This window comes from Ranitomeya imitator, chromosome 1, assembly GCF_032444005.1.
Source record: "Ranitomeya imitator isolate aRanImi1 chromosome 1, aRanImi1.pri, whole genome shotgun sequence".
NCBI lineage: Eukaryota > Metazoa > Chordata > Amphibia > Anura > Dendrobatidae > Ranitomeya > Ranitomeya imitator.
In genome coordinates, this window is record NC_091282.1 from 730,243,877 (window position 1) to 730,262,235 (window position 18,359).

At 44.7% G+C, this 18,359-nt stretch overlaps 1 protein-coding gene across 2 annotated transcripts in view; it reads right to left on the bottom strand.

Annotated features, from left to right (window-relative positions):
• The window catches only part of SLC35F4 (solute carrier family 35 member F4), a 485,714-nt gene extending 469,947 nt beyond the window's left edge, over window positions 1-15,767 (bottom strand). Inside the window, exons 1-2 of one of the 2 annotated variants that reach the window (XM_069733132.1) lie at window positions 15,127-15,767; window positions 5,040-5,481 (exon numbers count right to left, since the gene is read on the bottom strand). In XM_069733132.1, coding sequence (XP_069589233.1) covers window positions 5,040-5,142 — 103 coding nt within the window. In that variant the 5' untranslated portion in view covers window positions 5,143-5,481; window positions 15,127-15,767. The remainder of the gene's footprint in view (window positions 1-5,039; window positions 5,482-15,126) is intronic. The other variant, XM_069733113.1, reaches the window with a different exon arrangement.
• Window positions 15,768-18,359: the final 2,592 nt, after the last annotated feature.

The window sequence follows — 18,359 nt, forward strand, 5'->3', positions numbered from 1 at the left end:
ACTGCTATGGTTTGTTACAGCATTTCATGCAAACTTCACCTTCCTATTGCTCTATTGTATATTCTAAAATGTTGTGTGATTCACTTATCAAAGTGTAAATCTTAATACCTTAAAATCGACCTTTACTTTCTCTATATACACTGATAACAATAATTAAAAAAAAGTTAATTAACACCTTCACCGAATGTTTAATTATGTTAGGAGCCAATTATCCCAAACCCATAATTAACTGTGCATATCTCAGATATATTAAAACAGTTTATTCAATTTTAACGTAGAATGTTCATATCCATTAGCAAATGTAAGGGTACCGTCACACTATAACATTTCGATCGCTACGACGGTACGATTCGTGACGTTCCAGCGATATCGTTACGATATCGCTGTGTCTGACACGCAGCAGCGATCAGGGATCCTGCTGAGAATCGTACGTCGTAGCAGATCGTTTAGAACTTTCTTTCATCACTGGATCTCCCGCTGTCATCGCTAGATCGGTGTGTGTGACACCGATCTAGCGATCTAGCGATGCGATCCAGCGATGCGTTCGCTTGTAACCAGGGTAAACATCGGGTAACTAAGCGCAGGACCGCGCTTAGTTACCCGATGTTTACCCTGGTTACAAGCGTTAAACTAAAAAAAAACAAACAGCACATACTTACATTCTGGTGTCCGTCAGGTCCCTTGCCGTCTGCTTCCCGCACTGTGACTGCCGGCGGTAAAGTGAAAGCAGAGCACAGCGGCTGTGCTTTCACTTTCACTTTACGGCCGGCAGTCACAGTGCGGGAAGCAGACTGCAAGGGACCTGACGGACACCAGAATGTAAGTATGTGCTGTTTGTTTTTTTTTAGTTTAACGCTTGTAACCAGGGTAAACATCGGGTAACTAAGCGCGGTCCTGCGCTTAGTTACCCGATGTTTACCCTGGTTACCCAGGGACCTCGGCATCGTTGGTCGCTGGAGAGCTGTCTGTGTGACAGCTCCCCAGCGACCACACTACGATTTACCTACGATCACGGCCAGGTCATATCGCTGGTCGTGATCGTAGGTAAATCGTATAGTGTGACGGTACCCTAAGGAAAGATGTGCTCTCTGGAAGAGGCTGCTAGAAATACTTGTGAAGTTGTGACCTATCATTACCTAGACTTGGAAATCCCAACATTGTCTCATTTCCCAACTCGGAATTTCTCATTTACAATTTCTATGTCTTACGGGAACACTCCACAGTTTGATTCTGTGTTATGCCTTATGCAGGGTCTGAAGAAATTATTCAAGACGTCTAACATTGCTGTTTTTAACTCATGAAATGTCCCCAAATGATTGTATCAGTTTTACCTGCAATGGTCTTTCAATCTTGCCGCAGTTGGACAGTGCTAGTTATTACTAGGACAACTGTCAAAAGGAGCAAAGTAGCTTCAGCTGGGGTCTACAGAGGCCATAATATGGCTCCATTCTACCTCCGTGTTTGTACAGTGCCATATGATGTCCATTGACTTCTACTACGTCAAATTGCTCATCTGTGTACATTCTATTTCACAAAAAGGTACTTTCAGAAAGATTTCATATAAATCAGACAAAAAATATGGCATACTCCACTGATACACAGAATATGTCTACACATTTAGTTGTTTATGACTATTATAATAATTATTGACCACTTTGATGATTGAGATACACTGACAAGAATGGGGTTTTCTGGGTATCACCATTTGAATGAAAGATTTCAGTTTATGTGTTAAATGTCTTCATTCGTTGTCTATGGGAGCTTACACTTGTACTTGCCTTTCTCTGGCAGACACATAGACAATGAACGTAGCAGTGGTGTACATGTGTGGGAAGATGGACATGCTGCCTATGTTCCCCTTTGAAGACGCATATTGTTGTGGTGTATAGTGTGAATTGAGATATGTGTAATTGGTGATGGTGTTGTATTTGGGACTGGCCCAGAGTGGGAGAAGGGAGAGAGACAGTTTCCTGTCAATACATCGGACAGGGCCCAGTGTGCATCAGAAGCAGACCTAAGGTCTGGACAGTAAGCAGTGCCACATGACTTGGGTGTCATGAAGTGGGAAGAGACCAAGACAGTGGTTAGCCTGATCTGGAGTAAAGAGGAAGAAAAACTGACAGAAGGACCGCGTGGTCAACCAGAGATGGTTCCTAGGAAAGGACACCTAGCAGCATGGCTCTGAGTTTATAACTCAGAGAGATAATGGGCCGTGATGGGACAGAAAATGTGAAACAAAGAGAGTGTCCTAGGCGGGAGATCTAGAGCGTCCGTAGCAGAGAAGAAACTAGTTCCCTAGGGGGGAAAGAAGACGCAGAACAGCGGGTTGAGAATAGGACTCTCACTAACTGGACTGTAGTACAGACCTGGGCTGTGGTGAAGGAAGGTGAAACAGTGGAGACAGAGACCAAGTGAACCAAGAGAAAGGAACTGAGACTGTGTGGGAATAGGCTCCGTATTGTGGAGGAAACGTTTATCAAGCTGCATATTCGCCACCTACTGTACATAATCTCCACCAAGTTATCGTACACTAAACAGTTCATTTTTGACTGGTGGTCTCCCTCATTGAACTGCTCAACGTCTAGTCCTTCGTCCATGTCTACTGCCCCGCACCAAGCTACACATGTGCATCCAATAAGCAGAGGGCTTCAGAACCCCATTCTAAGCATCTGCTGGGGTCCTATCAGTGGGACCTCATCAACTTAACATCTATTCACATAAAAGGTTATAACTTGCTAACTTGGGACAACCATATTAAGCAAAAAACACATTTTTAAATGTTTTTCATTGATGCATTTAGAGTGCAATTATTATTTTTTATGTTTCTCTTGACTTTGCATGGTCTTGTTTTTAGCTGGCCTTTTTTAATAATGATGAAGATGTATCAGGGCTTGGTGTAGATTTCAAAAAGTTATATTTTTAATTGGAATATCTATAATTTATTGATTAACTCGTTACATTTTCTTTCACCTGTTTTTTTTCTTTATTACGTTGCACCTTGTAAGATATATAGCCACTGCTTCAGCATCTAAGGGGTTACTCTGGATCAGAGTAAGCTCTGATCCCACCTACTGTAGTAGGTAGTAGGATGTCAGCAGACTCTCACTGTGGATGATGCTTTGGATGAGCCGCCCCACAACGTAACTGGGTGTCAACATTAAGGAAGTCGCTGTAACCCTCAACATACAGATTCATCATCTTGAATAACGTTTAAGTTATTTTCCAGATATTAACAAGAATATTGCTTAATTTCTCACTTTACAATGATTAAAGCTAAAGAATAATTGAAACTCTATTAGATGTAATAAAGATACAATATCAGATTCCACTGAATGTGTTAGCATAATGGGCTGTCACAATATATAGAGATAGATAGATGATAGATAGATAGATAGATAGATAGATAGATAGATAGATAGATAGATAGATAGATAAAAGATAGATATATATAGATAGATAATAGATAGATAGATAGATAGATAGATAGATAGATAGATAGATAGATAGATAGATAGATATGGGATAGATAGATAGATAGATAGATAGATAGATAGATAGATAGATAGATAGATATGGGATAGACAGATGATAGATAGATGATAGATAGATAGATAGATAGATAGATAGATAGATAGATAGATAGATATGGGATAGACAGATGATAGATAGATGATAGATAGATAGATAGATAGATAGATAGATAGATAGATAGATAGATAGATAGATAGATAGATGATAGATAGATAGACAATAGATAGATATGGGATAGACAGATAATACATAGATAGATAATAGATAGATAGATAGATAGATAGATAGATAGATAGATAGATATGGGATAGATAGATAGATAGATAGATAGATAGATAGATATGGGATAGACAGATGATAGATAGATGATAGATAGATAGATAGATAGATAGATAGATAGATAGATAGATAGATAGATAGATAGATAGATAGATATGGGATAGACAGATGATAGATAGATAGATGATAGATAGATAGATAGATAGATAGATAGATAGATAGATAGATAGATAGATAGATAGATAGATAGATAGATAGATGATAGATAGATAATAGATAGATATGGGATAGACAGATAATACATAGATAGATAATAGATAGATAGATAGATAGATAGATATGGGATAGACAGAAAGATAATAGATAGATAGATAGATAGATAGATAGATAGATAGATAGATATGGGATAGACAGAAAGATAATAGATAGATAGATATATAGATAGATAGATAGATATGGGATAGATAGATAGATAGATATGGGATAGATAGATAGATAGATAGATAGATAGATAGATAGATATGGGATAGATAGATAGGGGATAGATATAGATATGGGATAGACAGAAAGATAATAGATAGATAGATAGATAGATAGATAGATAGATAATAGATAGATAGATATAGATAGAAGTCTCTTACTTGATCCTACCATATGTAGCTTAAAGAATCATTGCTAATACATTAGAGCCTTAGGTAATGTGGATCTTTACTCTACTGTGGAACTACAAGTTCAAGAATACCCTGACCACTTCCTCAGGGGTAATCCCTACCTGAAGCTGTTATCTGTTAGGAAGATGTTTAATATATAGAATATTCTTAAGGAACATTTATTCATGGTTCTGCCAACCAACCCCCGACCTTTGCTTAAAGGTTTAGTGCAATTCCTCACCATCTTCCATTACATATTTCAGATTCTGATTGCCAATGTTGTGCAGTCCCTTGCACCTCATATAATAAACAGCCAACTGCATGCACAATAGGAGGTCTAACAATTCCCCTTACAAACCCAAACATCACACTTTGCCTGCATTAATCATCTGCCAAAAGCAAGCATGTATCATGCAGTGAATATACACTACATACAGAATGGCATAGTGTGACTATCAATATGTCACCCATACACTCATTAGACGTAAAGAGCATCTGTTTGCTTGTTACATGCATTGCAATGAGCAACAATAGTTCAAGCTGGATGTCACACACATTAAGGAATTTGGTTAATCTTACGTTTCTGGCTGGAGTAACCTGGGTAATATCCATAATATCCGGTGATCCTTAAGATCCTATCTTCTATGGTTGCTACACCATTGGGGGCTGCTTTGACTTCCATAAAGGTTGAAGAAATTGCAGTGATGTGTTGGTTGAAATGTTCCTTGGATAGTTCTGTCTGCTTCAGTCTCTAATGTTAAGGCTCTTTTACGGGATGGTCCCAAGTGCCACACAGAGTCCTGGCTAAAAACTTCTGCTGCAACGTTCTTAAATATTACTGTATGGTGAGCCTCTTAACAGTCGGTGTGCTGATGTCACAGTCCAGGGCACTGTAAGGTGTGACACCTCGCTGATATCTATTGCAGGTGCTTGCCAAGGTGCCGAACCAGAAGTGCTCACGTGATTGACAGAACTGTTATCACAGATGCTGCCCTGCTATGTATTCACCTCAATCCCAGTGCTGAAACGTAAAAAAAGAATAATGATCTACACTTATCCCAATACCAATACATGGCGCTATAACAATAAATAATAATAATACCAGTGCTGCTGTCAGAGGTCCTGATCACATTTATACTGACACTAATGAAGTGGTGATTCACAAACTACACAGTGCTTCGGTGTGAGATGTTTATTCTAACTTGTCCAAGCTGCTGATCACACTTACACTGATCACTAATTCTGCTGACTAAGGTGCTGATCACACATATCCTGATCACTGATGCTGTTGTTCAAGATGCTTATCACACTTATGATTTTTAGCACTGCTAATCACTTTTATACTAATCAGTCACTTTTTATAAATCACTTTTACACTGATCACCAGTACTGATCACACATATCTTGATCACTAGTACCTCTGTCCTAGGTGCTGATCCCACTTACACTGATTACTATAGCTGCTTTCCAAGGTGCTGGATACACTTATCCTAATCACTGGTGCTGTTGTCCAAGGTGGTGATCACAATTACACTGATCGCTAGTGATTATCTCTGAGGTGCTGATCATTATACTAAACGCTAGCACTGTTGTCCTTGTGCTGATCACACTTACACTGATCACTAATACTGCTGTCCAAGGTGTTGATCACACATACTAAACACTAGTACTGCTGTCCTTGTGCTGATCACACTTACACTGAGCACTAATACTGCTGTCCAAGGTGATGATCACACATACTAAACACTAGTACTGCTGTCCTAGGTGCTGATCACACTTACACTGATCACTAGTACTGCTGTCCTAGGCGCTAATCACACCGACATTGATCACTAGTACTACTGTCAAAGGTCTTGATCACATTTACATTGATCACTAGTGCCGCTGTCTTAGGTGCTGATCACACTCATACTCAATGCCAATACTGCTGTCCTATGTCCAGATCACATTTCCTAATCACTAATACTGCTCTGTCCAAGGTGCTAATCACACATACTAAACACTAGTTCTGTTGTCCTAGGGACTGATGACACCTACACTGATCACTAGTACTGCTGTCCTAGGTGGTGATGACACCTATACTGATCACTAGTACTGCTGTCCTAGGTGCTGATGACACCACCATTGATCACTGGTGCTGCTGTCCAAGGACCTGATCACACTTACATTGATCACTAGTACTGTTGTCCAAGGTGCTAATCACACTTACACTGATCACTAGCGGTTATCTTCGAGGTGCTGATCAAACTTATCCTGATCACCAGTACTGGTTTCTTAGGTACTGATCAAACTTATTCTGATCACTACTGCTGCTGTCCAAGGTGCTGATCACACACTGATCAATAGTGGCTATCTTTGAGGTGCTGATCACACTTATCTTGATCACTAAAGCAGCTGTCCTAGGTGTTGATCACACTTATCCTGATCACTTGTACTGCTTTCCTTGAGTGCTGATCACACTTATCCTGGTCACTACTGCTGCCTTCCTAGGTGCTGATCACACTTATCCTGATCACCAGTACTGGTTTCGTAGGTGCTGATCACACTTAGTCTGATCACTAGTACTGCTACACAAGGTGATGATGACACTTATACCGATCAGTAGCGGTTATCTTCGAGGTGGTGATCACACTTATCTTGATCACTAAAGCTGCTGTCCTAGGTGCTGATCACACTTATCCTGATCACTAGACCTGCTGTCCTAGGTGCTGATCACACTTACACTGATCACTAATGCCGCTTTCCTGGGTGTTTATCACACTTATCCAGATCTCCAGTGCTGCTGTCCTAGGTGCCAATCACATATTGATCACTAATGCTGCAGACCTAGGTGCTGATCACACATTGATCACTAATGCTGCTGACCTAGGTGCTGATCACACATTGATCACTAATGCTGCTGTCCTCCTAGGCTCTGATCACATTTACACTGATCACTAATGCTGTTGTCCTCCTAGGTGCTGTTCACATTTACACTGATCGCTAATGCTGCTGTCCTCCTAGGTGCTGATCACATTTACACTGATAACTAATGCTGCTGTCCTCCTAGGCTCTGATCACATTTACATGGATCACTAATGCTGCTGTCCTCCTAGGTGCTGTTCACATTTACACTGATCACTAATGCTGCTGTCCTCCTAGGTGCTGTTCACATTTACACTGATCACTAATGCTGCTGTCTTTCTAGGCTCTGATTGCATTTACACTGATCACTAATGCTGCTGTCCTCCTAGGCTCTGATCGCATTTACACTGATCACTAATATTGCTGACCTCCTAGGCTCTGATCACATTTACACTGATCACTAATGCTGCTGTCCTCCTAGGTGCTGTTCACATTTACACTGATCACTAATGCTGCTGTCCTCCTGGGCTCTGATCACACTTACACTGATCACTAATGCTGCTGTCTTCCTAGGCACTGATTACATTTACACTGATCACTAATGCTGCGGTCCTCCTAGGCTCTGATCGCATTTACACTGATCACTAATGCTGCTGTCCTCCTAGGCTCTGATCACATTTACACTGATCACTAATACTGCTGTCCTCCTAGGCTCTAATCACATTTGCACTGATCACTAATGCTGCTGTCCTCCTAGGCTCTGATCACATTTACACTGATCACTAATGCTGCTGTCCTCCTAGGCTCTGATCACATACTGATCACTAATGCTGCTGTCCTCCTAGGTGCTGTTCACATTTACACTGATCACTAATGCTGCTGTCTTCCTAGGCTCTGATCGCACGTACACTGATCATTAATGCTGCTGTCCTCCTAGGTGCTGTTCACCTTTACACTGATCACTAATGCTGGTGTCCTCCTAGGCTCTGATCGCATTTACACTAATCGCTACTGTGAGGAAAATGTATAATATCAGTAGTAGTTTCTCTGCCTTTTAGCACCATAACTGAGGGAATTCTGCACTCCTAACCATGGTGCTGAGAAACACATGGTCGCTGTAAAACCCCCCTCTTTTTCCCCTTCCTGAATACAACCAACCAGCCCTAGGACAAACACTGGGTAACCTGAAGCTTGTGTGTGAGCAGGGTGTGGCCTTACACTGCAGGTGACCAATCATGCAAAGCCACCTGTGGTCCCTCCCTTCTTAGTCAGGAATGTCTTTGTCTCGAGAGTCTCAAAACGTAAATATCTCGGAGACCTCAGTGAATATCATTAGTGATGTCCCAAGGCTGGAGTATATAAGCCCCCACACTTAACCCAGTGGTCAGTTGGAGTTTCGTTGCCTGAAGACTTGATCTGTACTATGCATTGGGACATCTGGGCTGTGCATGCAGCATGTTTTTTTTGCCTGATATGAACTGAGAACATGTGAGTGTTACCTTTTCTTATTTAATCCCTGTTTATTTCATAATTACCTTGTACATATTTGCAATTGTCTCATTTGTAACATCTTTATAAAATATTTTTGATACAGCACTGCCTAATTTTTCTGGGATATAATATTTAATATTAGTTCATTCTCCATGCTCTAAACGTACCCTAAGTCTTCTGAAGGGAAATACGCTACTGTTGTGTTGGGTTAGCTTCGGACCCGTTTAATCGAAGCTGGTGGCAGTGATACCGTGTGCAGACTTTTGGGGTGATGTTGTAGCGACTGCGGCGTTGATAATTATTGTTCCTGCCTGAGCGGGAGTAGTTTATCGCGCCGCTGCAGCGTGCCCAATAGCCAGTACATAGCAGGCAGCCTGTCTGGCGACTAATTACCCAGGGTGCAGTACCTAATCTGACCTGAGAGTAAGGGGGGCGCCAGAGAGCTGCAAGTGTTGAGTGGAACTGTAAGCGGGATATACATAAATCCCTGCAGTTCGTGGTATATTGAAAAGCAGTGGGATACCTAAGATAAGCCCCTGGTGTAAACTAAGAGGTCAATAGCCTTGTGTGTGTTTTTTCATCACATTGTTAGCAGTGGAGGGATAACTAAGATAAGCCCCCCTGCACATGTGATATCCGTCTGTTGGCCCAAAGCCACCCCAACCCGTGACGTAGGGGTGACGGTCACTGTGTGAATCGTGACAATTGGTGGCAGCGGTCAGGGATTCCTGACAGCTACTGCTGCTGTCCTCCTAGCCTCTGATCACATTTACACGGATCACTAATGCTGCTGTCCTCTTAAGTGCTGTTCACATTTACACTGATCACTAATGCTGCCGTCTTCCTAGGCTCTGATTGCATTTACACTGATCACTAATGCTGCTGTCCTCCTAGGCTCTGATCGCATTTTCACTGATCATTAATGCTGCTATCCTCCTAGGCTCTGATCACATTTACACTGATCACTAATGCTGCTGTCCTCCTAGGCTCTGATCACATTTACACTGATCACTAATGCTGCAAGTCCTCCTAGGTGCTGCTCACATTTACATGATCACTAATGCTGCTGTCCTCCTAGGCTCTCATTGCATTTACACTGATCACTAATGCTGCTGTCCTCCTAGGCTCTGATCACACTTACACTGATCACTAATGTTGCTGTCTTCCTGGGTTCTGATCACATTTACACTGATCACTAATGCTGCTGTCCTCCTAGGCTCTGATCGTATTTACACTGATCACTAGTGCTGCTGTCCTCCTACGCTCTGATCGCATTTACACTGATCACTAATGCTGCTGTCCTCCTAGGCTCTGATCACACACTGATCACTAATGCTGCTGTCCTCCTAGGCTCTGATCGTATTTACACTGATCACTAGTGCTGCTGTCCTCCTACGCTCTGATCGCATTTACACTGATCACTAATGCTGCTGTACTCCTAGGCTCTGATCACACTTACACTGGTCACTAATGCTGCTGTCCTCCTAGGCTCTGATCACATTTACACTGATCAATAATGCTGCTGTTCTCCTAGGCTCTGATCGCATTTACACTGATCACTAATGCTGCTATCCTCCTAGGTGCTGTTCACCTTTACACTGATCACTAATGCTGCTGTCCTCCTGGGCTTTGATCACATTTACACTGATCACTAATGCTGCTGTCCTCCTACGCTCTGATCGCATTTTCACTGATCACTAATGCTACTGTACTCTTAGGCTCTGATCACACACTGATCACTAATGTGGCTGTCCTCCTAGGCTCTGATCACATTTACACTGATCACTAATGCTGCTGTCCTCCTAGGCTCTGATCACACTTTCACTGATCACTAATGCTGCGGTCCTCCTAGGTGCTGTTCACACTTACACTGATCACTAATGCTGCTGTCCTCCTAGGCTCTGATCACATTTACACTGATCCCTATTGCTGCTGTCCTCCTAGGCTCAGATCACATTCACACTGATCACTAATGCTGCTGTCCTCCTAGGCTCTAATCACACTTACACTGATCACTAATGCTGCTGTCCTCCTCGGTGCTGTCACACACTGATCACCAATGCTGCTGTCCTCCTAGGCTCTGATCACACACTGATCACTAATGCTGCTGTCCTCCTAGGTGCTGTCACACTTACACTGATCACTAATGCTGCTGTCCTCCTAGGCTCTGATCACACACTGATCACTAATGCTGCTGTCCTCCTAGGCTCTGATCACACACTGATCACTAATGCTGCGGTCCTCCTAGGCTCTGATCACATTTACACTGATCACTAATGCTGCTGTCCTCCTAGGCTCTGATCACATTTACACTGATCACTAATGCTGCTGTCCTCCTAGGCTCTGATCACACACTGATCACTAATGCTGCTGTCCTCCTAGGTGCTGTCACACTTACACTGATCACTAATGCTGCTGTCCTCCTAGGCTCTGATCACACACTGATCACTAATGCTGCTGTCCTCCTAGGCTCTGATCACACACTGATCACTAATGCTGCTGTCCTCCTAGGCTCAGATCACATTTACACTGATCACTAATGCTGCTGTCCTCCTAGGCTCTGATCACACACTGATCACTAATGCTGCAGTCCTCCTAGGCTCTGATCACATTTACACTGATCACTAATGCTGCTGTCCTCCTAGGCTCTGATCACACACTGATCACTAATGCTGCTGTCCTCCTAGGTGCTGTCACACTTACACTGATCACTAATGCTGCTGTCCTCCTAGGCTCTGATCACACACTGATCACTAATGCTGCTGTCCTCCTAGGCTCTGATCACACACTGATCACTAATGCTGCTGTCCTCCTAGGCTCTGATCACATTTACACTGATCACTAATGCTGCTGTCCTCCTAGGCTCTGATCACACACTGATCACTAATGCTGCTGTCCTCCTAGGCTCTGATCACATTTACACTGATCACTAATGCTGCTGTCCTCCTAGGTGCTGATCACACATTGATCACTAATGCTGCTGTCCTCCTAGGTGCTGTCACACTTACACTGATCACTAATGCTGCTGTCCTCCTAGGCTCTGATCACACACTGATCACTAATGCTGCTGTCCTCCTAGGCTCTGATCACACACTGATCACTAATGCTGCTGTCCTCCTAGGCTCTGATCACACACTGATCACTAATGCTGCTGTCCTCCTAGGCTCTGATCACACTTACACTGATCACTAATGCTGCTGTCCTCCTAGGCTCTAATCACACTTACACTGATCACTAATGCTGCTGTCCTCCTCGGTGCTGTCACACACTGATCACCAATGCTGCTGTCCTCCTAGGCTCTGATCACACACTGATCACTAATGCTGCTGTCCTCCTAGGTGCTGTCACACTTACACTGATCACTAATGCTGCTGTCCTCCTAGGCTCTGATCACACACTGATCACTAATGCTGCTGTCCTCCTAGGCTCTGATCACACACTGATCACTAATGCTGCGGTCCTCCTAGGCTCTGATCACATTTACACTGATCACTAATGCTGCTGTCCTCCTAGGCTCTGATCACATTTACACTGATCACTAATGCTGCTGTCCTCCTAGGCTCTGATCACACACTGATCACTAATGCTGCTGTCCTCCTAGGTGCTGTCACACTTACACTGATCACTAATGCTGCTGTCCTCCTAGGCTCTGATCACACACTGATCACTAATGCTGCTGTCCTCCTAGGCTCTGATCACACACTGATCACTAATGCTGCTGTCCTCCTAGGCTCAGATCACATTTACACTGATCACTAATGCTGCTGTCCTCCTAGGCTCTGATCACACACTGATCACTAATGCTGCAGTCCTCCTAGGCTGTGATCACATTTACACTGATCACTAATGCTGCTGTCCTCCTAGGCTCTGATCACACACTGATCACTAATGCTGCTGTCCTCCTAGGCTCTGATCACACACTGATCACTAATGCTGCTGTCCTCCTAGGCTCTGATCACATTTACACTGATCACTAATGCTGCTGTCCTCCTAGGCTCTGATCACACACTGATCACTAATGCTGCTGTCCTCCTAGGCTCTGATCACATTTACACTGATCACTAATGCTGCTGTCCTCCTAGGCTCTGATCACACACTGATCACTAATGCTGCTGTCCTCCTAGGCTCTGATCACATTTACACTGATCACTAATGCTGCTGTCCTCCTAGGTGCTGATCACACATTGATCACTAATGCTGCTGTCCTCCTAGGTGCTGTCACACTTACACTGATCACTAATGCTGCTGTCCTCCTAGGCTCTGATCACACACTGATCACTAATGCTGCTGTCCTCCTAGGCTCTGATCACACACTGATCACTAATGCTGCTGTCCTCCTAGGCTCTGATCACACACTGATCACTAATGCTGCTGTCCTCCTAGGCTCTGATCACACTTACACTGATCACTAATGCTGCTGTCCTCCTAGGCTCTGATCACATTTACACTGATCACTAATGCTGCTGTCCTCCTAGGCTCTGATCACACACTGATCACTAATGCTGCTGTCCTCCTAGGCTCTGATCACACACTGATCACTAATGCTGCTGTCCTCCTAGGCTCTGATCACACACTGATCACTAATGCTGCTGTCCTCCTAGGCTCTGATCACACTTACACTGATCACTAATGCTGCTGTCCTCCTAGGCTCTGATCACATTTACACTGATCACTAATGCTGCTGTCCTCCTAGGCTCTGATCACACACTGATCACTAATGCTGCGGTCCTCCTAGGCTCTGATCACACACTGATCACTAATGCTGCTGTCCTCCTAGGCTCTGATCACACACTGATCACTAATGCTGCTGTCCTCCTAGGCTCTGATCACACACTGATCACTAATGCTGCTGTCCTCCTAGGCTCTGATCACACTTACACTGATCACTAATGCTGCTGTCCTCCTAGGCTCTGATCACACTTACACTGATCACTAATGCTGCTGTCCTCCTAGGCTCTGATCACATTTACACTGATCACTAATGCTGCTGTCCTCCTAGGCTCTGATCACACACTGATCACTAATGCTGCTGTCCTCCTAGGCTCTGATCACACACTGATCACTAATGCTGCTGTCCTCCTAGGCTCTGATCACATTTACACTGATCACTAATGCTGCTGTCCTCCTAGGCTCTGATCACACACTGATCACTAATGCTGCTGTCCTCCTAGGCTCTGATCACACATTGATCACTAATGCTGCTGTCCTCCTAGGCTCTGATCACACACTGATCACTAATGCTGCTGTCCTCCTAGGTGCTGTCACACTTACACTGATCACTAATGCTGCTGTCCTCCTAGGCTCTGATCACACACTGATCACTAATGCTGCTGTCCTCCTAGGCTCTGATCACACACTGATCACTAATGCTGCTGTCCTCCTAGGCTCTGATCACACACTGATCACTAATGCTGCTGTCCTCCTAGGCTCTGATCACATTTACACTGATCACTAATGCTGCTGTCCTCCTAGGCTCTGATCACACACTGATCACTAATGCTGCTGTCCTCCTAGGCTCTGATCACACATTGATCACTAATGCTGCTGTCCTCCTAGGCTCTGATCACACACTGATCACTAATGCTGCTGTCCTCCTAGGTGCTGTCACACTTACACTGATCACTAATGCTGCTGTCCTCCTAGGCTCTGATCACACACTGATCACTAATGCTGCTGTCCTCCTAGGCTCTGATCACACACTGATCACTAATGCTGCTGTCCTTCTAGGCTCTGATCACACACTGATCACTAATGCTGCTGTCCCCCTAGGCTCTGATCACACATTGATCACTAATGCTGCTGTCCTTCTAGGCTCTGATCACACTTACACTGATCACTAATGCTGCTGTCCTCCTAGGCTCTGATCACACATTGATCACTAATGCTGCTGTCCTCCTAGGCTCTGATCACACATTGATCACTAATGCTGCTGTCCTCCTAGGCTCTGATCACACATTGATCACTAATGCTGCTGTCCTCCTAGGCTCTGATCACACTTACACTGATCACTAATGCTGCTGTCCTCCTAGGTGCTGTCACACTTAGGCTACGTTCAGACTAGCGTTGTGCGCCGCTGCGTGCGTGCGTCGTTTTTTGCCGAAAATCGGATGCAAGAAAAATGCAACTTGTTGCGTTTTCTTGGTCCGACGCTTTCGGCAAAAAAGACGCATGTGTCGCAAAACGCAACAAACAAAAACGCATGCGTCCCCCATGTTAAACATAGGGGCGCATGACGCGTGCGTCGCCGCTGCGTCGCCCGACGCTATCCCGACGCACACTAGCACAACGCTAGTCTGAACGTAGCCTTACAATGATCGCTCGTGGTAATCACCTGGTCACTTATCTCACGGCTGCCCACTTGCTCTTGGAGTTGCCGGTGTCCCCGGTGCTGCTTATTCCCGGGCTGCTGCACTCCTCTTGTCACCGGCGCTGCTCAGCTCTCCGCGCTCCCAACCTGCTGCACACCGATCCCATGTGCTGCTGCTGTCCGAGGTGCTGAATGTGTTTGGAGCTTGCACAACAAATGGAAGGGTCCTGACTGCCACAAATGCTGGGGGCAGCTGAGTCCTGAGCAGCCTCCTGGCCTCTGATAGTGCTGACGCTGCTGCTCCTCTCACATCTGTCCCCGTCTATGTGACGGCCCAAGTTGTCTCCCTGGAGGAATCTCCCTGCTGGTTGCAGCTGCGCTGAGCTTCTCCCTTCTGCTCCCAGTCTGGTCCTTGCTCGCTGTGCAGGACGGCTTCACATCACCGCAGCCCTCTCACAGCCGGCCTCTGTCATCCAGGAGCGCACAACTTCTGCCTGCAGTCTTGGGAAAGAGTCGCTAGAGGGCGCTGCAGTAAAATCCTAGCATTGCCTCGGTGATGGCATGCACTAAGCCTTCCCCTAGTAGATAATCTTACATTTCACTGCTTCAGCATTATTGGAGCACGATGTCAAACTACAGTTTGCATTTCTGCATAATGATGGAGTAAATTAGAGGAATATTGAAATGCACAAGTCTCTGTCTCTTGGGTTATTTTACATTACTGCAATGTGTTGACACTAATGTGATTTATATTGGAACTAAGGGGAAGAGAAAGTAGAATTTGTCTTGTGTTTCTCAGACTTTGCTATCATATTGATGTATTGTGTAAATAAGTGGTATGTATACGAGTCTCCCCTGATACTGGGTCATAGATAACAATGATGCCTTCATCATCCTTTCCTATGCCTTGTAAGTTTAGAATGAGTTTATCCCTCCTTTATTGGTGACACAATACCCTGCGTTTAAAGGGTTTGTCCCATCTGGGACATTAATGGCATACCCATAGGACAGCTCTGGGACCACATCTATCTAAAAAGAGAACGAGCCCATTTCATTTCACTGTGAACACAAGCATATTATCTTCATTTGTATGGGAGTGTAGGCAGGTTGCGGGATGCAGTGACGAAAGGGAGACAGAGCGGGGGTTAGCCATATAACAGTTTAATTAACACAAAGGGGAAAACTCCTCGCAGGGAGATAAACAGTTAAATTTGAACAAAGAAGCAAATGTGTCCTTATGGTCCTTCACCGCAGATGATCCGTTGAGGGTTGTAGTACTGACAGCGTCCGGAGCAGTGTCCACAGATGGCATCCCACAGACGGCGATCCAGCTTCTGGAGGCAGCGGGCGGTCTCCTTTTTTACCCATTGAGCCCCTAGTCCATGAGCCTGTGGAGCCAAATCAATGAGAGCTGCACCAATCCCATAATCAAACGTGGGCTCAGGCGTGCTGTCCGGCCTAATGTGCTGCAACAGGATCACGCTTCTTTGCACATGCGCGGCCTTAACTGTCTCTGGGCACGCAGCACTCTCTACACGCATTGTCCGTCTGGGGCGCTCGCTTAATCTCTGCTGCATCTCGTCTCCGCGGTGTCTATCACCCTGTGGAGCGCGCCGCACGCCTGCTTCTGCTCGCACTGCCGCCCAGAAACTAACTGTTGCTGCGCGCGAACTAACTGTTGCTGCGCATGCTTTTTCCTCTGTTTCTGGCTTAAACATGCTCCCTATTCCCGGGTCATGTGACCTATCTGGTCCCCTAATCCTTCCCCCGGGCAACATGGGACACAGCCTCGACAGTTCCAGACCCGGCTCAATACAGGTACCCGCAGCCCGTTCTTCCTCCTTACAGGAGTGCCAGAAAGTGGTGTCAGTTTTCGAAACTCACAAGTGTTTGGGGAGATCTTTGCATCTACGGCTAACTGTACCCATTGCACACAATTGTGCCCCATTCTGAGATAAATGCTGTAGCTATACCATAATTGTCCCACATGGGAATAACCTTTTACAACAGGGGCAGACATATCATTGGTGAAACCAGGGGCCCAAGGAGTAAAGGGGGCACTACCTCCTCCAAAGCAGGTGGAATTGTGTATGTTGATGAGCTTTTCAACTGCAATGGTCCCCATTTACTGTTCTTGCACAGGGACTCTATTCTGCCTGTGTTCACTCCTGCTTTACAAAGTATAAGGTAAACCTATCCAAAGGACCATATTACAGATACAGCTGCTGTCCCTGTAAAGTACATCGCTGCTTGTAATGTTTTTCAATGTAATGTTTTTTCCTTACAATAAAAGCCGACCACCATCAGTGCTTGACCAGAATTGAAATATTCTTCCACATTAATAAGTGGACAGATTCTCCGAGCACTCTGTTCTAGTACTTGTGACATTAACAATAGGAATCTCATGCTGAGATTGAAAGGAATTGGATCATATGTTGGTATAAGAGCAATGTGTAGGTGCACATTCCCAGTTTGGTCATTTAATAGGCAGAACCTAAGATAAAAACAAAGTGAGCAAATACCCTACAGTGAGTAAATAAATAGTAATAGCACAGGTAAATGACATATGGTACTTAGTTTACACTTTTTTGATGAAAACATTGTCAAGGCCATGACATTGGTATTGTTCGATAGCTCAGTAGGATTCTCCTATCTTTAGGCCCCCTCTCCAAATTCCCGAATAGACCCCATCCCCAATAAAGACAGGATTCAAAACTTGGATAATAATTGGCCACAGTGGCCTTTATTATAAACATACAAAACATAATGGTAAAGTAACTTGGGGAGGTCCTTGAAGCTCCAAACTGGTGGTAAACCATAATATATAGAGCGGACAGAAACCAGACCATAATTTACTCCCAGCCGCTACCACCTGGCACGGGAGCACCAAAATACCCCGAAGGGTTACCATTGTCCACTTAACACCTGGGAATCCAGCCCACCGTTGCCAAGATTCCCCCAAATCACCAGACCCCAAACCAAACTTTACACCAACTGAAGAATCCGTATCCCGACGGATCCCCCAGGCCAATTTAGTACCAACTCCAAGGACCCCACCCACCGACACCAGCCACCATGACCCAGAGCAACTTAGCCCCCGAAAAAAACCTCCAAACGAGAAACGGAAAAAACCAGGGCGGGCGGGATCTCACAATTGGCCTCCAGACCGGGAACTGGCCAACCCCACCCCCTCATTGCCCTATAAACCCCCCTAATGCATACTACCCCCCTCCCCTAAAATGTGACCCCACCCCCTC